The sequence below is a fragment of the Artemia franciscana genome, chromosome 4 (genome assembly GCF_032884065.1).
Source record: "Artemia franciscana chromosome 4, ASM3288406v1, whole genome shotgun sequence".
NCBI classification, from domain to species: Eukaryota; Metazoa; Arthropoda; class Branchiopoda; order Anostraca; family Artemiidae; genus Artemia; species Artemia franciscana.
Genome location: NC_088866.1, coordinates 10,964,846 through 10,987,338, shown reverse-complemented (window position 1 = coordinate 10,987,338; position 22,493 = coordinate 10,964,846). Strand labels below are relative to the sequence as shown.

The following is a 22,493-nucleotide window of genomic DNA, read 5'->3' as shown; positions in this document are numbered from 1 at the left end:
CTCTTTCTGAGTGCCGTTTTTGCTTTAGCGTGCTGATCACTGGCGGCATATATTAGGCATCGCTGTCTGTGCAGATATTTGACAAGATATACCAGGTAATAGGTTGAAGAGTGGAGGATATCTGCCCCAAGCGCCGTAAGTACCCGACGGTTTTAAGCTGCCTTTGAATTTCAGGGAAGAGGTGCTCAGGTCTTGACAATTCCCCTATTCCTGTGTATTGTGTCAGAACTGGCCATCACCTAAAGTGTTTGGTTGAATCTGCTCTTTCAGTGTAGTGAGTAAAACCGGTGGCGTTGCATGCACTAAGTGCCTTCAGATGGTTTCACTTCTCTTGTACTAAAGTTAAATATTCTCCCGAATTAAAGAACACATATCTATGCCCTTTATGCTGACCACAAGATGCTGCTACTGTTCGTCTTTGAAAGTAACCGGAAAACCCGCTAAATCAACTGCTTATGAGTTCAGTGGGGTCTAGTTGGATTCTTCTCTCTAGGTCGGCAGACCTGGGTTACAGTTCAATCCTATCATAACCTCTAAGCCCTTGTATCCTATACCTGCCAACCTTAGCCTAGGTAATTGTCAAAAATATAAACTGGAACCAGTTTCACAACCCACAGTAAATACCCCTCCTTTAGTAGTAAGGGAAGTAATTAAGGCCAATAAAACGCAAAACAGCAAGGATTTACCTGGTATAGACTCGTCTTCATGTGAGTCTTTGCGAACCCCTGATCTTTCTAGGTTTGTCAGATGTGACATGCTATCTGGGTGAAGCCCTTTTTTGGATGTCGTTCGAGTAAAAGATTACAGCACGGTGCATTCTTTGCAATTGATGCAGATCTATTACTGGTTCTGTAGAAATCGTCCGATTGGTGGTTTCCGTTATTGTGTACTGCCTGTCACCAACATCCCTGCCACATGCCTGAACAACTAAGCCAAAATACCCAAACCTCTTCTGTTAAAGATTAATTGAGCGATATTCCGAAGGAACAAATCAAAGACCCTATAATCTGCGTTTCCATATCCATGTTCCAAAAGAACAAGTCAAAGAGCTATTATGCCGTTCTTGGCTCCGGAGGATTTGCTGAAACATTATGGATTGTCCCTTCCGGCACATCTGCACAGATTTCTTGCTGAAAGTAAAAAGCCCCCTGTAAGTAAATTACGGAAGCGATTATTGCGTAATACGTAGAATTCATTTTTAACTATTTTGCAAGTTATGCTTCTTGCTGCCGATTCAGAAGTTAAACCTATCGTTCTGAAACTTTGTGAGAAATATTTTAACCAGCTTTTAATGCACCTACCTCTTTATTATAATAATACAAAGGAAAGTGAAGCTATCCAGTTAATTAATCTCCTGGTTACCAAACATCACCAAGGACGCAACCCTGTCTAACCCCTGATTTAATGCGAAACCAGCTACGAACCTTATTTCTTATGTATAGGTGTTATAGGATGTGTTGGGTAGGTGTTCTGTTGATCGGAGTGAAACGGTTAAGGAGGAGAAGAAAGGAAAATAAAAAAGAAGATAATTACCCACGATTATGTTATACATTATTAACATTATACATTATACATTAACAATGTTATACATTAACATTATTATATAATGTTAGCATAAATGGCTAACATTATTATTTTGATCCGTTTTCACAATTAATCACTTACAGTGATAGATTTGACTGGAATAGCCTGCATTAAACAATATATCAAATTGATCATTTTTAGAGTTCTTTATTGACTTCTAGAATCATAGAATTAGAAAAAAGGGAAATTGCTTCATGGTATTCGAATTAACTCATTCAAATTTCGGTCAATCTTACTCAATTATGGTTTTAAAGTCTGTAATTTATGGAATGTAATAAAACGTGACTTGTCATGTAATATGATTTCATATGGAGCAATTACCAAAATAACATGAATGTCCTTGTGTAGGAGTTAATTGTGTGTATCTCATTAATTGTTGTAATTCCTAATGTTTTGTTCAACATTATTTCACTTTTACTTATTATTTTGAAAAGCTTCGATGTTATTATAAAACAAGGAGAATAAAAAGCTTCAAGTACATTAATGCGACTGGAAAATTTCCAAGTAAGACGAACGTACTATGACTGCTTGCATTTCACTAGTATGGTCAGACTTTATCCCCACCCCCTCCCAGGAATCTTATTCTTATAAGAGTTGTCCTATAACATCTTATAAAATTCTCGGAAGTTTTCTATTATTTCCTGCGCTGGACAATTTACCCCCTCCTCCACCAAAATATTTTGTCATAAGACCCTGAATCCTCTTTCTTAAAAAAAAAATTCAGTTTAGTCTCTAGTATTCGGATCTTTTTACTATTTTAATCTCCATTGCCTTATGCGTCTTTGATTTTGGGACTCTTCACCAGAAGAGTCCCAAGTTTCAGAAAACCTATTCAGAAATGACCCTGAATGTATGCTTGATCTTCTAAAATAGGCTGACAATGCTGGGGAGGAGGAGGTGGGGAGACATTGAAAACTTAACAATATTTTTAATCCTGCGTTGTTTTTAACCTAATCTCTATTTTATACTTTTGCATGTCTTTTATTTTTATTATTCTTTCCTTCTACGTATCAATCATCTATTGATACGTATCAATCATCTATATCTCTTTTTTTTTCGTTAACCGTCAATTTTATTTTAAGGATCGTTCTGTTGTCGTGGCAGACTTTGGTTTGGCAAGAATTATTGGTACTAATAACGTAGAATCACCAGTAACCACTCCAAATAAATCACCTGCAAAGCGACAGCCAAAAAAATATGAGCGCAAGAAAAGGTATACTGTTGTTGGAAATCCATATTGGATGGCACCAGAAATGATGAAAGGAAAGAAATATGATGAAAAAGTGGATGTTTTTTCTTTTGGAATTGTCCTTTGTGAGGTATGTGACTGTGTCACCCTATACTCATGTGCCCTATTACCCTATATTACCCTAATATGTGCCCTATTTCGAATATCTTGTTTTGTCTATTTTTGTTCTAAAAAATCAGTGCAAAAAGCATGAATTTTGGATTTAGATACATTTTGGAATTGTCCTTTGTGAGGTATGTGACTGTGTCACCCTATACTCATGTGCCCTATTACCCTATATTACCCTAATATGTGCCCTATTTCGAATATCTTGTTTTGTCTATTTTTGTTCTAAAAAATCAATGCAAAAAGCATGAATTTTGGATTTAGATACATTTGAAACTAAACCATCATATATTCTCCACTTGAATTACAAGCTAGTTTAAAGTCTAAATGCGATCCCACCCCCGAAACGACGTTTTAAATTCACTACTTGACGATTATTGATAGCCATAAGCTGGATTCCTCTTAATTTAGACGATGAGATGCAGATTAGCGAGTACTCAAAGAAACTTACCTGAACTTTAGCTATATTATTTAGTTATTTGGTAAAACTGTTATTCATTTAAAAAAAGTGGTGTTTATCTTGTTAGTCAACGTGGCTAATTAACAGCTTCTTCCTGCGTGATGCTGCTTAGCAATAATCGTATTTTTATTAGCCAATAACGGATGTGCAGTTGAGTCAATCTTTGTGTTTTTATCATCCTCACCTGAGTCTCTGACTTCACTTAATTCATCAATGTTGTAAAAATTTCTAATACCAAGGGACCGAACTTTCTTTGGTACCCTGGTATTGGTACGTGGTAAGCTTATATATACTGATGAAGGAAACAGATTGATAAGAAATGTATACGAAGCTCGCTCAGACCCTTTTCCTGGTGCGCATCTCCCTAGATGTCCAAACGATTCGGCAATTTTTTGGAAAATTGGCACACTACCATTTTTTGGCTCTAAAGATAGGTGAGACTTAAGAAGAATTCGTTTTTTCCACAGGGATGATCGTATTTTATGAATGACGTCAGGGCATCATGCGAAATTCCCGTTAAAATAGTGTTTTTTTTTACAGAGCTTCAAGTTGTAAAACTATCGTACCGTTGTGGTAACCGTCGTTGCTATCACTATTAATACTTAATAATAAAACTATCATGGGGAGCCTTCAATACTTCTTCCCACACAACATTCGTCCGACATCCACGTCCGACATTCATTTTCAGTTCGTAGCAGAAATTTCAAACTATTGTGTTGTTTAATACGGGAAAATGCTACGTACAACATACTGTGGTTAAAGACAGGTGTACAAAGCTCACTCCAACAAGTTCAAAAGTTTAACCTTGCATTATATGTACGGTCATTGCAAACGCTGGTCGAAGTGGAAATTGATGTCGTTGTACTTGGTCTTGCAATATTTTCTTCAATAGGTCCATCTGTTCACGACAAATACATCAGTAATTAAGAGGATGTACAAGGCGTTTGTCAGCAGCATTATCGGGTGGTCCGCCATATCTATTTTGTAGTGATCTTGTCCAGCTGGTTTGAAGCTATTACGACTATTGATGGTTGGATCGTCGCTTACATTAAGCGGAGCCCAATACCTGAAACTATACAAACACCTTCAGATATCAGCCAACAAGAGATATACTTATACAACGAAATCTTCACCCATATTCCAACAATACAAAGCCTTATAAACAATGAGTATTCCTATAAATAAATAAAAAAAGAAAATATATTAATCTTAAAAATATTTACTATGATTCATCCGAAAAGATATTAAATATTTTTTCACATTGCCCAATTCTTTTCACATACTAACGAGTCACATAGCGTCGTTTTCTCAGTTACATGAATGTTATTTCGAGCATAACCCAAAGATCCGCAAGAAGACTTGAGGCCTAAAGGGGATTTTGAAGGAAGGTTACGGGTTCTTTTTGTACCCCCCCCCCCCCCTCACCTCCCTTAAGGATAAATGTTATGGTTGGTATTTTTTTTGTAAATAAAAAAGCCACATCTTACCTAGAAACAATCAAATTGTGCAGATTCCTAATTAAATGATCACTGCCAAAAGTTAGTTTCTTTTTTAAATTCGTTTCCGAGAATTATGAGGGTAGCCGACAAGCCCCTTAATAAAACATCTAGATTGAGCCCTGTTTTCGGGCCGCCCCAATTAAATACGGAGTTGGATACGGGTTGTACAAATTATCGTTTTTAGTACCCCTTCCCAACATACTTCTAGCTCGTAAGATCAAAACGCTTGAAAGTTCTGATGGGTTGGACATGAAGAGCATGAAAACGTTCTATTTCGACCTCACTTAAACAAATCCTGAAAACGGGACTACATTAAAGAGCCGCTGCAGCAACATGATTCTGATAAGCTAGGGATAGACAAATAGTACTAATTAGAATCTACATGGCGGTATTGTAAGCTTTAATCCGTAACGATCAAAAAGGAAAAGGTTCAGCTGGCTACAAGCCAAACAGGAGTTAAGTTTTGGATTCGTTTGTGGAACATTAGCGAGTGGGTGCCATTATAAAAAAAGGCAAACAAATTTACTCGGAAACTGTGGAGGTGGCAATACATTTCAACCATACAAGTATCAATCTCCAAATGAATCACCACAATTTGCAACGCTTTTCTGGGGGAATGAATAAACAATCTACTTTGAGCAATTGTTCAGAATAAGCTTTATTATAATGGTGGTTTTCTTTTCTTTTTTTGTCATTCTTGTTGTTGATGTTTTGGAAAATAAAAACTCTGTATCAAAAGTACATGTCGTTTTCAGTAAAATACAAATAGTGTCCAAGTCATTCAATGAGCTTGAGAAGAACAGGGGTTGACCCCTCCCCCCAAAAAAGTTTTGTATAGTTGTTGTTGTTGTAAACAATTAGAAAACATAATTCTCAAATCATAAATCGTGTTTAGAAGAGTACAAATGACGCTCTGACCTTTAGAAGGTCTAGACGATTGTGGCCTTACTGCTGTTGCTGGTAATTTCTGTTCGTTTTAAGCATGACTTGATTATTTATTTTACTTTCTGTTTGGGTCTCATTTATTCATTAATTGTTGTTGCTGCTCGTTTTAAGTTCGAGTCATTATGTAGATTTATTTCTGCTTGTTTTAGACTTTTATGTGGTTCTTTATTGTCTTTTGAAAAAACTTTTTTTCTTAAAAAAAGGTTTTCATGACTAATTTTAGGATAAGATAGGTAGCGTTGAAAGACCGGTCTATGTAACTTCAAAGACTTCCAGTTGTTATTGGGTCAAGCTTAAGCTCATACCCACTACCCTAACTGATTTGTAGTCATCTTAGGATGTCTACTCGTACCTATAAGGGTATGCACTCCTATTTGTATCACAAGTAATATCACAACCGTACTACTTGTATCACAACCGTATATACCCATATCCAACACCCAAACCGAGCATATATCCTCGAATCCGTTTTCTTTTATATCAATTAGTCTGCAAAACATTCAAACGTATCATGTTTTTCTAAAATACGTTATTTCATGTTTTTTTTTCACTTTCAGAAATAGCTAAACAATAATATTTTGAAACCAACATCTTTTTCGCTTTGCCTTAAAATAAAGAATATCTTCACTTAAGTAGCTATTACTAAGAACTACTTTTTGCAGCACCAAACAGCCCGAAGCCAACACAGCTGGGAACACTGCTCCTCCACCCCAATATATTCAGAAAACGTAACCTGACCATCTGAATATTTCTTTCATTATAGCCCTTGGAAGCTATAACCCATCATAGCCCAATGGTCCTTGATCGAACTTTGTGTTTTTGTACACCTCATCGTTTGATATACGGTCTAGCAACTTGTTTTTACTAACATTGAAAATAAACAAATCTGAATGTCTTTTCTTCTTCTTTCTTTTTTCTCGCTTCCGATAAAAGTTGATTCTTGTGGAATGCTTCCTGAAGCAGATTTTAGGTAGAACGTTATTTAAGAAATATTCATGGCCAAAGTGAATGTGCATGCTAAGCGGACTTTATATTAGGCGCTGTGGACGGCGCATGTAAGCTTATGAGCATAAATATGGGGTCAGTTAAAAAAAATGAAGTACGTCTTATCATACTTCTATGTATTTTTCTTCCAGATAATTGGTCGAATCACTGCTGATCCTGATTATTTACCCCGTTCGGCAGATTTCGGGTTGAATCGAACAGTTTTCAAAGACAAATTCTGTAGTCAATGCCCCGAAGCTTTTTATAGGATTGCTTTTATTTGCACCGATCTGAATCCGGATAGAAGGTATGTTGGTTTCTTTTTTTCAATTTATGTATTTTATGTCCAAAAACAAAAACTGGTTCTCACACTGCATCTAAAAGCGAACTTTTGCACTTCTTAAGAGCGCCTTTGTGCATTGACCCTATTTTCATAGAATTCATTTTGTAGGAAAAGGTAGAGGATATAACCAAATGGTAGAGGAAATAAAAAATGTGTCAGTGCCTTGAGCTAAGTAACATAGGTTTATGTACTATCGAAGCTACAACATAAAATGAAGCTACATCAATGCATAAAGAGGGCCTTTGTGCATTGACCTTAGGTTCATAGGCTTCACTTTGTAGGAGAAGGTAGAGGAGATCTCCTTCAAAAATGTGTCAGTGCCTTGAGCTAAGTAACGTAGGTTTAAGTACTATCGAAGCCACAGCATATAATGAAGCTACATCAATGCACAAAGAGGGCCTTTGTCCATTGACCCTAAGTTCAAAGACTTCACTTTGTAGGCGAAGGTAGAGGAGATCACCTTCAAAAACGTGTCAGTGCCTTGAGCTAAGTAACATATGTTTATGTACTATCGAAGCCACATCATATAATGAAGCTACATCAATGCACAAAGAGGGCCTTTGTCCATTGACCCTAAGTTCAAAGACTTCACTTTGTAGGAGAAGGTAAAGGAGATCACCTTCAAAAACGTGTCAGTGCCTTGAGCTAAGTAACATATGTTTATGTACTATCGAAGCTACAACATAAAATGAAGCTACATCAATGCATAAAGAGGGCCTTTGTGCATTGACCTTAGGTTCATAGACTTCACTTTGTAGGAGAAGGTAGAGGAGATCACCTTCAAAGATGTGTCAGTGCCTTGAGCTAAGTAACATATGTTTATGTACTATCGAAGCTACAACATAAAATGAAGCTACATCAATGCATAAAGAGGGGCTTTATGCATTGACCTTAGGTTCATAGACTTCACTTTGTAGGAGAAGGTATAGGAGATCACCTTCAAAGATGTGTCAGTGCCTTGAGCTAAGTAACATATGGTTATGTACTATCGAAGCTACAACATAAAATGAAGCTACATCAATGCATAAAGAGGGCCTTTGTGCATTGACCCTAAGTTCAAAGACTTCACTTTGTAGGCGAAGGTAGAGGAGATCACCTTCAAAGATGTGTCAGTGCCTTGAGCTAAGTAACATACGTTTATGTACTATCGAAGCTACAACATAAAATGAAGCTACATCAATGCATAAAGAGGGCCTTTGTGCATTGACCCTAAGTTCAAAGACTTCACTTTGTAGGCGAAGGTAGAGGAGATCACCTTCAAAAATGTGTCAGTGCCTTGAGCTAACTAACATAAGTTTATGTACTATCGAAGCTACAGCATATAATGAAGCTATATCAATGCACAAAGAGGGCCTTCGTGCATTGACCTTAGGTTCATAGACTTCACTTTGTAGGCGAAGGTAGAGGAGATCACCTTCAAAAATGTGTCAGTGCCTTGAGCTAACTAACATAAGTTTATGTACTATCGAAGCTACAGCATATAATGAAGCTATATCAATGCACAAAGAGGGCCTTCGTGCATTGACCTTAGGTTCATAGACTTCACTTTGTAGGCGAAGGTAGAGGAGATCACCTTCAAAAATGTGTCAGTGCCTTGAGCTAACTAACATAATTTTATGTACTATCGAAGCTACAGCATATAATGAAGCTGCATCATACACTTAGACTGTCCTCGCCTCGTATGGTCACTGTGAGGGGCTAAATGCTTTTCATCACGGAATTTATCATAACAGGTTGTCATATCTAAATCAAATTTAGTGGAAAGTAAGAGGTAGAGAATGCTTGTGCATGTTTGGTTCAAGGCTGTACCGTGCCACTCCAGGAGCAGGGGAGGGAGGACGTAAAACATTTTAGTTTGGACATCTATCAGCGGGCTATTGGATTTCAATAAGCTTGGGTGGGTTAAGCTAATTTCTGAGTTTTGCTTTTGGGGTGGGGGTCAAACCATGACCCCTTTAGAGAGGAGGAGATTTATTAGAGAAATTTATTCATTCTCAAATAAGATATTCTCTAAATAAGCTCATTTCTTAGCATAAAATAAAAAGAATTTCATCAATGTCGAGTCCAAAGATCTCCAACTGTAGATAAACATTGACCCAAGTTTAAGGGATGACAAGAGACGAAAAAATTAATTTGGAATCACAATTTTCCCAGCAGAGGGTTCTTCAGAGCATTTTGGGGGAGGAGTGATATGCCCCCCCCCTCCTAGGGGGGGGGGACAAAACGAAGCTACTGATATTGTATTGTGCTGCCATTTTTTGGATCTTGTGACTGGATAGCAAATGTGAACAATTTACATGTAGATACAAGCCCAAAAATATACAGCCAAAAGTGTGAACCAGAGGCAAATACCAGATCGGACCTCCATGGGGAGGGAAGAGTCTGAATTTTTTACATCACTACGTATGCCAGGATCGACTGTTGAGTCTTTTATCTCTTTTGGTTTGAAGTAAGAGTTAATTGTCTGCTTGTGTAATTTGCACGGGAGTCCAGACCCGTTCTTATCTCTGTAGGATATGGGAGACCTGAATTATTTTAATCAGAACATTGCCAAAACGGATTGTCCGATCACAACAAAACTTAGTGAACTGAGACTTCTTCCTTTTCGGGATTTGAAACCGATCCTACCTCGGTTGAGCGTGTGTTTGCTAACTCCTTGTCATCAAGACGTTTCCCAGAAGGAACTCTAAAGTTCGACTCTTCTTGATGACGGGTAACACATGGTATCCTAGTTGTGCATTTCGGAGGTCTTGCCAGTCCTATGTCAGTTACAAGAGATGGTTTCCTAAATTCTAGTCATCAGCATATCTATGAAAAGGGACTACCAAATATCAGTTTGGCATCATTTGGCAATTCATTATCATCTTAATTAATAAGTGGGCTTTTTCGCTATAGTATAGCTCCGGTTTCGAGTTTTTCTTACTCCATGTGACCTCTCTGAAGGTAGGGCTAAATTCACACAATCCCTATTCATTAGAAGGGTTTATTGGATCCCGTTATGGTCCTTAGCTCTGATTGCCAGATAAATGTCCTTTTTCCTTAGTTTCTTTTGCCAAATTAAATTATTCTTATTTTTGGGACTCTCTGTTCAAAGCTCTTTTTTTCTTTTTACTTCATAATCTTTGGTTTTCTGTTTTAGCGTAAGATATTCTCTCGTTGACTGGCTAATTAGCTTGAATAGTAACTACACAGTAAGGATGACTCATCACTGACAAAAATATATTTTTGGACTGCCAGACTTGGCTGAGATTCGCTGGGGGTGGAAGAGAGAATAAGTTCGTTCATTGGTGATGACGCATGGTTTTATGTTGCACCCTCTGGGGGCTAGGATTGGTTGATCCCCATGTGCCGTACCTTGGGTGGCTTTTATTTTTTCTTGGAGACGAGAATCACCTTTTCGGTCCTTATATGATATCTGATTTGAAAAGAAGTAAGCTATTCTTTCTGCATTTGACTTCTTCTTTCCAGCCTAGAGTTAAGATAGATTATTTGAGTGAGCAAAGTTTGGTACAGGGAAAGTTCTGTGCTTTTTGAGATATCTTTCCTGGGGGAAATAATAGTTTTTCAGACAACTTTTGAGCTTGATGACTGTAGCCCTTACAGTGACACTTTGGGCCAATCAGTGTGGCAGATACATATAATGGAAAGTACACTTTCCATATCCCTACTGGCTATCAGAAATCATCAAGGATAGAACTTGTAGAATCCGTGACGCGTCGGAGTTGATTGGGGCACCGTAGTGCCAGAGGACTTACATTAGTGGCTTCAGGACTAACCTTGGTAGCCTATTAGGCTTGCGAATATTGGGGGCAGAATATTCCACGAGAGACTGTGGACTGCTCGAACACGATACCATACCCTAGTACAATGAGTAGTGGCACTGGTGGCGCTGTGCCGCGTACCCAGGAGGTACTAGCTATCTACAGGATTGGTGCTTGACCAGAATGGATCCTAATTAGAGAGGGTAAGGGCTAACGGTTTGGATCCTAGTTGGGCCTGTATGGAACTGGATTCTTAAATGATAGTTTATGAGTATTTCTTACTAGAAGCAATGTCACGTGAGATTTCAGGTGTTCTTTCTTTTTTGTTAAGGTTTCCCTTTACACTAATGAACTTCCCGTTTTACAGACCGATCTATAAGCTCAGAAATTCTTCCAGGGACTTGACATAGGTAATTAAAGCAGACACTATGTAGATACTGAAATCCTTAAAAGTTTAGTGTGTCTATTCAAGGTTAATTTTAAAAGGTTAATTGGAGTGTGTCTGTTTTATTGTTGCCTTGTGGATATAAATTTTACCTCTGGAATTACCTAAGCTTTTGCCAAACGACAAACGTGAAACAGAACATGTTCTTGCTTCTTTTTTATACATCGGAGCTCGTGTTTCTGCAATACCATGAACCGTGGGCCCCAGTTCATGCTTCAACTTACAGATATTATTTAACATGAATTCCAAAGATCATTAGATAAAATGAGCTTAATGTAGCATAATATAAGACTTTTATGTAAAGTTTTCTAGTGAGTTCTAGTTTTTGAGGGCCCACAATTTTTTCCTCTTTTTGTACTTAGGAAAAATCAATAAAAACCTTTATGATCGAATTGCTATTATTTACATTTTGCTTTTAACTTCGTTACTAAATTAACAAATATCGATAAACTATTTCTGTTTTAGACCATCGTTTGAAGTTATCAATGAATGGCTGGATAAATTAATTTCGTCAGCAAATGAAGATGGCGTTGATGCAGTCCCTAGTGATCTCCTTATAGAGCTTGAAACTCTGGAAAGTAAGAACGCACGTGTTTGATTAACATTATTAAATATTAAATTTATGGTTATGGATTTAGACCTACCATATAAGGATGGGAAGAGGGAAATTTTGCTCCACTAGAAGAGCCTTTGGGTTATTTTGGAGATTCGTCAAAGTTTTCAATGTTTAGGCGTAATTATTAACCTTTTTATATCCCGCCCTCCTCCTCCTCCCCACTAGATACGTCCTTGTTTGCCTGTTTTACAAACAAATTATGATTTTTTAATCTTCAAGTATTTGCATGCTTGAAATATGGGCTAAAATTAGGGAAGACATAGGGATTTGTTTTTGCCTCTTCCCATCTGGAAAACGTGGACCTTGCAAAGCCCACCGATGAGTGGCAAACGTTAGGATGGTGTTGATTTGCGTGTACCTAGAGCCACCTTTTCCTGTTCATGTTTTTCTGTTCTATGTAAAAGTACCCGAAAATTGAATAGTTTATAAAGTGGTGTTTAGAGCGATGATGATCCACATTTATTTAAAAAAAACTATTAAGGAACTATCTTTTACTGGATATGAATTTTGATTTGCGTTTATTTATAATTTGTATGGGGGACTATGAGGGTATATGGTTCCGCGATGTAAAAAACAATGGTGTTTGTTTTATTTATTTATTGATTAGTGTGGTGGTAAAGTTCTTTTTTCTTTTTTTTCTTTTCTCACTCAGTGATTTGTTTCTTCTGCCTCTTCCACGGACAAGGGTTGCGTTTTAAGGGTTGCGTTAGTATAAAAAAAACATTTATGTGTTTTATATATAAATCCTTCCTTCCTAAACCAGACTATGCACTCCAGATAGAACAACTAGATAAAGTGTACTGAATCAAGAGGAAAGACTAAGTTCCTCAGCCTCCCTCCCGCATAACCAAGACATTTTGTAACTGAATATAACTAAGACAATATAATTAAGCCTGTAAAAATTACCGAAAAAGGTTTTTTCTTGCGTGATTGCGTCTCAGAGGGGGAGATATTTCTACGGGGTAGGGGGATACGCTGGACACCGTTTTTATGTCTGAAATTCGTGTCACTGAGGGAAGTGTAATATATATATATATATGTATATATGGCACGCGGCAAGCTTCTACATATGGATTCTCACTGTCGCTTGTCTTCTAAAAGCAGATAGTTTGAGCCTTTTCTTGATGTCGTGACGCCCAAATGGAACTTAAATTAGAAGTAGTGTCCTTGTAAAGTTTTTTTTTGGACCTTCAATTATTGCATCGGCTTGTCTTTTGTCATTATGAAAGACGTGTCGCTGAACCCTTGTTTCTTTCAATTGTTCGGGTGGTGGAACAAAAATTCTTCTTTTGCCTTGGCCTGTCTTTTGTCATTGTGAAAGGTACATGGCCGAGCCTTGGTTTCTTTTAATTGTTCAGGTGGTGGGACAAAAACTTCTTCTTTCTTCCAACGATTTACCTAGTCTAGGTTTTTGATTTTCAATTTTAAATGGTATGGTAGGCACTGATGACCTTATCGATGTTAAAATCCAAATCATAAATCATCGCTATAATTTTCAATTTGTTTGCTTCGTTTTACCTGACCTTATACATGTCAAAATCCAAAACCTAATAATCATCGATATCATTTTCAATTTGTTTGGTTCGTTTTACCATATATATATATACATATATATAATATATATATAAAACAAAAAAAAAATAAAAATAAAAAAAAACTAAAAAGAAAAAAAGGGGAAAAATACAAAATGTATTTCATCATGTACCATTTCAAAAACGAATGTATATACAGACAGGGACACCGGGATACAAATGACGACCGGGACACAGGGAATATAAATGACGACCGGGACACAGGGACACAACTACAACGGGGACGCCGGGGGGCACAGGGTGATATATAAATGACGACGGCGACGCAGGGAATGTTCGTTTAGCAATCACCATCAACAAAGTTCAAGGGCAATCATTAGAATCATGAGGTATAACTAAAAAAAAACTAAAAAAAAGGTAAAAAACTAAAAACTAAAAAAAAGACCAATTCAAAAACGAATGTATATACAGACCGGGACACCGGGACACAAATGACGACCGGGACACACAAATGACGACCGAGACAGAGGGAATATAAGTGACGACCGGGAACCTCAAAGAGAAATTACAGACTGGGACACCCGGACACAAATCACGACCGGGACACAGGGAATATAAATGACGACCGGGACACAGGGACACAACTACAACGGGGACGCCGGGGGCACAGGCGGGATATATAAATGACGACCGGGACACAGGGATTGTTCGAATAGAAATTAGAGACCGGGACACCGGGACACAAATGACGACCGGGACACCGGGACACAGGGAATATAAATGACGACCGGGACACTCAAAGAGAAATTACAAACTGGGACACCGGGACACAAATGACGACCGGGACACAGGGAATATAAATGACGACCGGGACACAGGGACACATCATTAGAATAATGAGGTATAGATCTGAATACGGATTGTTTTTCCCATGGACAATTATATGTTGCATGTTCAAGAGTCAGTAAACCTGACAATCTATTTATATGCACAGACAATGGGACAGCGAAGAATGTTGTATATTCGCATGTTTTACGTAGTTAAAAACATATATTTATATCTATCTCTATTCACAGGTGGGACACAGGGACACAACTACAATGGCGCGTAACTAATATGGCGCGTAACGACTTACGCGCGCGGGGGGGCTTGGGGGGCGCGAAGCGCCCCACCAACTAGGTGTTGGGGTGGTGCGAAGCGCCACCCCAACAGCTAGTATATATATATATATATATATATATATATATATATATATATATATATATATATATTATTTTGAATAGAACTTAAGATTTTTTTTTCTTTATTTCATGTATTAATGAGCTAATAAATTTGTTTTTCTGTAGCTTACTAAATAACCTGCTTAAAAGTTGATTTCGATAAATTGGTTTCAAATCAATATTTTTCTAAATTTGAACTTTTTCACGTTCCAATATGCTCTTTCAAGCGTTTTTTATTTTATTTCTGAAAGATATTTTGTTAAACAAGGGAGGAAAGGTATTTCAGAAATGGTAAAAATAGGGAAGTGGGAGAAAAAAAATAAGGGAAAGATGCTGACATAAAGAACAGGTGAAGTACGATCAGTACTGCTGCCTTTATTTATAATATTTAATCTGTAAAATTACCAGTAGTTTATACAGAAAGTCTGAATTTACCCCGGAAGATAGTTCTGAAGTTACATTAAGTCTTAATTCAATATTTCTTTTATTATAGATCGAGTCATCAACGATCTGAATACTGATAGCTCAGTGATCGAGGAACAAATAACGCCACTAAGTCCTCGGAGTTTGAAAACCATAAGAGAGGCAGTCAGCGATCTCTCACTTGAAAGATCTCCTCCTCCACCACTGAGCCGCCCATTGGCCCCTGCTGATCGTATTTGATGTCTGCTAATCGTTGACTTCGCTATACAAAACGAAGCTACTGATATTGTATTGTGCTGCCATTTTTTGGATCTTGAGACTGGAATAAAACAGTTGAATTGGTGCTGTGCATTTTTTTTTTACAAGAAGTACGTGAACTGTCTTAAATGACTTCCCATTCTACTAATCTACTTCGAACTTGTTTAGCTAGTGGTCGAATACTGATGTATGTTGCGATAAGAGTGTAGCTTATTGACTTCTTCTTTTTTTTCTTTTTTTTTGCTTTTCTTGTAAATGTTAGCCTAGCAACCTATTTTTTTGTCATCTTGGCCAACCAAAAATAGGTGTCTTTAGCACTGTGAAGTGTATTATTAGCATTATTTTTGTTTTTTTATTATTGATGTCGTTTCGAGACAAATTCTTTGAAATTTTCTTTTTTGTTTTAGTGATGATGAATTAATTTTAAATCACTATTTCAAAGCAAGTTTTTTGAGTTTCTGTTAGAACACAGCTCGTGTCACCACTTCAATAGTGAGTTAGTACGCTTGTTTTTTTCCTAAGTATGTGCTTAAAAAATCGTGCCCCTATTTTATGTGATGATCTAGAAATTGTGGAATGAACACTAGTAGCTTCTTGGACTTGGCATATCCCTAGCCTGAAAACACGTGCTTAGGGCATCATATAGGCATACAATTTTTCCTTGAAATTTCATTCTCCTGACAAGTCTATTTTCAATGATAGCCAATAGCTCCTCTTCTAAAATATCATCATGGATTTTAGTAATAGTCTTGGGTAGGGTCTCTTCTAAACTACACAAAATAACAATGCAAGAGTCAAATAACGACTGTTGCATAGACCTCTCCTTTTTGATTTATCTTTACTCTAGTTAAAATGTTTGACATATTTAATTTTTCCCCTTATAGTCCACAGCCGTATGGGTTCTGACCTTCTTTTCCAGAAATCCAGAAATTTTCAGCTCATTAACTTTTATTCATTTTTTTGCTCTTTCTTTTTATTCTTCAGTAATTTTATTTTATCTTATGTTTCTTTCTTTATATTTATTTCATTTTATTATATCTATTATTATATTTATTATTTACTAACCATAGATCTTGTCGAACGCCAGTTATAAGAACAGAAAATGGAACCTGTACTGTTTTCAGGATGAAAGAAAAATTAATTTAACCCCTTTCCCCAAGCAAAAATTCTCAGTACTCTTACACCCTCCCCCTCTTCGCTTCTAGAAAGCTTTTCTAAGAGTTATAAATCAATTCCTCAACTGGGTGACAATACAGAGTAATGTTAACAAACTACGTGATGTTTAAACAAAAAACTAATTACTGTATAGAACCTCTACTATGAAATATACTCGCTTGCCTGCAGGCTTAAATATTTGCCTTCTTTTGGACATTCTAAAACCAACTGATATGCTGTAATAGCACTCCGCAAAAACTGTTACCCTCGCCTGATACCATCGTCGAAGAGCAGTCGATCCGCTCTTCGCCCTGCCATAACATTTTTTTTTAATAAGGTGTCAGCTATGGGAAAATTTTGTATTGAGAGGCGTGAGGAATTAATTATTAATATTATTAGCTACTGATTGGTGTTATTGATAGTTATTAATTAGTGTTATTCAGTTATATATTAACTATATAATTAGCATTTTTCTATTATGGCTAATCGTTATCATGTTTGATTTTTCTGATTTTATATTGTAGCTTCTTTAAAATCTTATTTAATTTCTAGCTGTCTCCTTAGACGTCTTTTAGTAGCGTTTTAGAGTTCGAAAATACGCTTAAAGAAATTTATCAATATAACTGTGAAGCTCAATAAAACATTAAATTCAAGCAAGGGATATGTCCAAGTATTGCTATAGTGTTAAGGATAATTTACTCTAGTTCATGAATAAATGATGCGTCGTATTATGTAGTACAAGTTGTTGTGGAACTGTTTAAGGCCTTTTTTACATACAATTTAGATTCCTGATCAGTAAAAATTACAGGAGCTGTATTCATTCACTGCTGGTAATTATTTATTTACGTTTTACAGTAGAACCACTACTTCTAGTCTTAATGAAGAAGCCTCCTCAAGGCACTTTTTTCAGCATTAGCGTCGAGTTTCAGCATTCAGCATTAGTGGAGTGGTCTTTGGGTCTCTTTATCCTCTGCTTAGAAGGACGAGGTTAGGCCGAGTAGTGACTCAATGACCAACTGTCTCTAACTCTAGTAATTTTGATATAGAATTTAGTATTAAATATGATCACAAAGTTTATATATTATAATGAATAAGTTTTTTTTTCTTTTTTTTGAGAGGTGATTTAAAATGTTCCGCGGCTTCCAGAAAAACAATTCAAGACGAGGGAATAAAAAATACCAGGAACTAAGTCAGATGAGTTTTAGGGTAACTTACCGTTAGATTTGTCAGTTTGGTCAATTATTAGTACCTTTTTCACATTGACCCCCCAAGTTTTGCTCATTGGCACCCCTGTCACATTGCACCTCCCCAAGATTTTGCTCTGGATCCGCCCCTGTATCTGGTCCTGTTGGTCAAACTGGTTCTTTACGTTGCATATCTGAGCAAAATGTTAGTTTTTTCTAATTTATTTTTTAGATTTTTCTTTTGTGTGGTATTTGCATTTTGTCCTGGAAACCAATTGAGTTTAATTACTTACAGTTTTTTTTTTTTTTTTTTTTTTTTTTTTTTTTTTTTTTTTTTTTTTTTTTTTTTTTTTTTTTTTTTTTTTTTTTTTTTTTTTTTTTTTTTTTTTACTGAAAAAAGTCCTTTCTTTAGGACTTGAACTTTCGCATCAGAATTTTCAGTGTCTCATTGCCGTAAGCGTCAGAAATTCTGCCGAGAAAAAATTACGATGGAACTGCAGCAGTTGGAAAGATCGTGATAAAATTCCACATTTTACCAAAAAAAGTTACAATGCAGTTAAAAAGCTTAAATTCTAAATAAAATTTCTTTATTATTGAGAATCCAAATAGCACAAATAAGGCAAAACAAGAGACTGTAAAATTATGAAAATAACTAAAATCAGCAGTGAAAATACCATAGTAGTTAAGCCCCATAGTAGTAGTGTTTATATTTCATAGTAGTATTCACAATAACATGCCGAAATTTAGCCTAGCCGAATTTGAACCAATAAGATTTTGTATGGAGTTTTCTCATTGGCTTGGAAATTCTACAAAAAATTCTGATTGGGTCAAAATAGGACAAATTAAATTTTAGTATTATTTGTATCCCATCGAAAATAGGTTTTTAACTACTCACCGAGATGTAAGAGAAAAACGTCACATTTCAATATCCAATGTTGAAGTGTTAACTAATCATCTACTTTAGGAATCCAGAATTATGCTCAAAGAAGGTCTTAAATAAAGTTCCAAGTTTTGAAAGGCTGTGCCTATAATCGTGCCTAAACCTTAATTTGTTTTTGTTAAATTTTAGTTACTTGTTTCTGTCCAGTGAATATTTCCTGTGCAAGTTTTTGGTGTGCTATTTTTGATTGATAAGGGTTTTTCATTCACACAGGGCTTAAGATTCCTCCAATAATGATGTGAAGGATCCCCTCCCCTTGATCACGGCCTATTCCAATCCTACTCATGGTCATCATCTTCCGATTACCAACCATCGACAGTTTGGTGTTTTTGTGGGTGTTTTTTTTTTTCGCCGGAGGTGGTCGTGCCGAACCACTAGTCGTAAAATGTTGAGAAAGGACTCACTTTTACTACATTACCTAATTGTAATAAGTTACTACAGTAAAATAACAAAGTTAGAAAATTATGAAATCAAAGTGTGTAAAAATGTATTTTGGATCAGTCCTACGGTATTAATATTTCAGCGGAAAAAATTTATCTCCAATCTGATCTTCTTCCATAGCCACAGTGAAGGAAATCTACCCGTTTTTTTGTTTATTTTTTAAGTTTATAAAAAGAAGTTCTGATCATGCCATTCCAAAACAATCAAACACTGAAATCAAGATTTTAACTAGTAATTAATTTAGATAATGTTTGTCATTAAAATGCTTTTTTCTATTGTATCGTTTTTCTTTGCCTTTTCCTCGTAGAGGTTAGGCTCTAACAAATTCAATATTTCACATCTAACATTTTTAAAGCCATGGTCTGTTATATGTAACACACAGTGATCATTTCGTCACTGTGCCGTAGAACGGACTTGTTGATTTGAGTCAATCTTATCTTTTAGGGGAAAGATGTATAAGTTGCTATTGATTTGAAATTCGTATGCTATATTTAGCCCCTTTGATTTCACTTTGATTGGAAATTATAAGATTTCCAATCAATTTTTTATGGCCTAAAATCCTGAACCTGTGGTTTGGAGCCCCCCCCCCCCTCCCATGGCAGATTGACATTTTTCTATCATTCTCTGCCACAAAACATTAATTTTTGCCCAAAAAGAGTCAAAATACAAAAGAATTGGAATTCTAAGATAGCCAACAAATTGTTCATGGTCTCTAATCAAGTCCCTAATCAGAAGGTCTAGTTATGTTATCGAGTTCGTCTATCGATATCGTCGATATCGAGTCATCAGTTCGTCTCTGCGCCGCAGAGCGGACTTGTTAAATTAAGTCAAGTTATCTTTTAGTAAGATAAACCCAGTGAAATACAGTTTTGTCGTATTTGGCGCTTATCTATCTCACAGAGAATATCCTTTTTATCTGGGAAATCGATCAAATGAAGTTAAAACTTCTGCAAATGTAGAGTGGACTTAGTGAGAATGACCCCTGAAGGATTTATATTATCCATAGTCCCTTCGTCTGTATAGGAAGATAGATCATATAAATTAAATAGAAATCCTTTTACAGGGAAGAAATGTCAATAAAATGTATAATAACCTAAAAGAAATACGAGTAAAATGCACGATATCGTTTGCACGCATATGCTAATTACTTTAATTTTTTAATTGAAAAGACTTATCAAAACAAAATTGGCGGTTCAAACCCAGTTCAAGCATCTATAGCCTATCCTAGATCAAAACCACTAAATAATGTTTTTGTTTTTGACAAGGGGGGGGGGGGGGGTATCAAGTAAGTTCAAAATTTCCATTTTTCCTCCTTAGCTTTCACTATCAGAAAGAAAGGATTGAGTTTAAAGGATTTGAAAATTTTCCGCAAGAATTGGCACTTTTGATATTGCACAGTCGAGTATTGGAAAGGCGAAACATGTATAAGTTGCTTTTGATTTGAAATTCGTACGTTATATTTAGCCCCTTTTCCTACTGTCCGGTAGAGTTAAGATCTGCATTCCAAAGATAACAATTTAACTGGTGTGTTCCAAATAATATAAGCTGTAGTGTACCTTACAAAATAGTATATATTTTATATATTATCTCACACTTGTCTTTGTAATTTGTTTCAAGACTGTTAATATATATTTTTTTCTTCTGTTTTTGCTGTTTTGTCTTTTATTGTTTTGATGTTGTCAGGTTTCTATACTTCAGGGTTTTTTTATGGGGGAGGAGACTAAAAACACTCCAGGAGATGAATTGCCATCCTTAAAAATCCTCTAAAGGCTGGTGTGTCATTTGCACTTTACTGTAGAAAAAAAATTCTGTATTTTACATTTTGACAGATTATGTGAACTTAATTTTGCTCGGTTTGACTTTTAATATCACTCTTTACTCTCTTTTAATTGATTTCTTCTCGGAAAGACTTTAAAGAAAAGTAATATTCAAATTTTAAAGTTTCTTCCTTTTTGAAAAGATTGCATATAGAACAGATATACGACAGACGGCAAGTCCAATACAAAAACTATTTTATTGATATAGATGACACCATTCTGCCTTCCTAGTTAATTTCGTTTTATCCAAAAAGTGGTTTCACTCGCTTTAGCTAAACTTCTTCTTTCCCCGGGGATATTGGCATTTTCCATGGGAAACTACTTCTAACCATCCATCAATTTCTATTAGCATTGCAGGATATAAGATGCCATATTTTTCGGAATAATTATAGTTATAAATATAAGTATAAATATAATTTTTGCCTTTTATCGGTGATTTTCCAAAGCAGAGAATAATCACTTTCTTAGGATTCCGTTCAGCTTAAAAATAATAGGAGAGTTTACTATATTCGCACTTGAGCCTGTCGTGGTTGCATACGCTTGTTTCGATATTATTCAGAAAGACCTGTAGCTGTGTAAATATATTTCCAGATCATTTTGTCCTGAAAACTAAAGTTTTAAACTTGTATAGGGCAAATGTTATTGAACTTTGTATTCCAAGGTAACTAGTTAGTTAAGAACCCCTGAAAAGCTGCACAGAGAGTATTTCAGTTTAGGTCAATTTATTACATGATGGTGCAGTAGTCTAAATACCAACACCACATGCATAATAAGCTCCTACAGTACACAATGTGTGTATAGTAGTGCTAATAGTTCCACAATAATGCATAGCTGCGCATAAAAGACTAGGGATGGAGCAGTAGCTATTTTTTTTAGAAGGGAATGTTTGAATGTTCATATAATACGTTTTAGGGGCAAATTTTCCAACTTATCGTGAAGGATCCTTCAGCTCAAAGGTGAAAATAAAACCAGGCACTTCATTGCTACCCATGCAAAAGGGGGGATCTTAACTTTTAAGAAGGGGGGAGTGGTTTCAAAATCTCTAGTTTAGGGTTATCGACCATGGCGATCCGGTGGTATAATTATAATTTCTATCAGCCATTATTCTCGAGCTGTTTCAAGCTCTTCTTCAAAATCTTTTACTATTAAAACAAACCTGTATAATAGTTATCATACTTGAAAAACCCTTGAAAAAAAACTTTTCTCGCAAGGAAGTTTTTTCCCAAAAGTGTTTTTAAACTTTCGGTTGTTATGGGGTGTTGTTTGCCCTTTATTAGGTTGCACCTACTGCTGCAGCCATGGTATAGAAATTGGATTGGTCCTCCTAATATCCCTTTTTACCGTAGAGATGGACCATTAAACCCTGGATGGCGTGGAATCCTTGAATAAATTTCTAAGCCTTTAATGAATACATATATGAAACTTAGTGTGTTTGTGTAGTAGGCGCGTCTTTATTCATATTTTGTATTCATTTTCCGCGCAAGATTGTATCGTACAAGAGGTCGGGAGGAATCTCATTTCGAACAAAATCG

General features: G+C 36.2%; 1 protein-coding gene across 2 annotated transcripts in view; it reads left to right on the top strand.

The window, feature by feature from the left end:
* LOC136025978 (LIM domain kinase 1-like) overlaps positions 1-20,788 on the top strand; it is a 142,758-nt gene extending 121,970 nt beyond the window's left edge. For both annotated transcript variants that reach the window (XM_065702108.1, XM_065702109.1), the window contains exons 10-13: positions 2,667-2,903; positions 6,979-7,133; positions 11,841-11,953; positions 15,237-20,788. In XM_065702108.1, the coding sequence (XP_065558180.1) occupies positions 2,667-2,903; positions 6,979-7,133; positions 11,841-11,953; positions 15,237-15,406 (675 nt within the window). In that variant the 3' untranslated portion in view covers positions 15,407-20,788. The remainder of the gene's footprint in view (positions 1-2,666; positions 2,904-6,978; positions 7,134-11,840; positions 11,954-15,236) is intronic.
* The last annotated feature ends 1,705 nt before the right edge of the window (positions 20,789-22,493 follow it).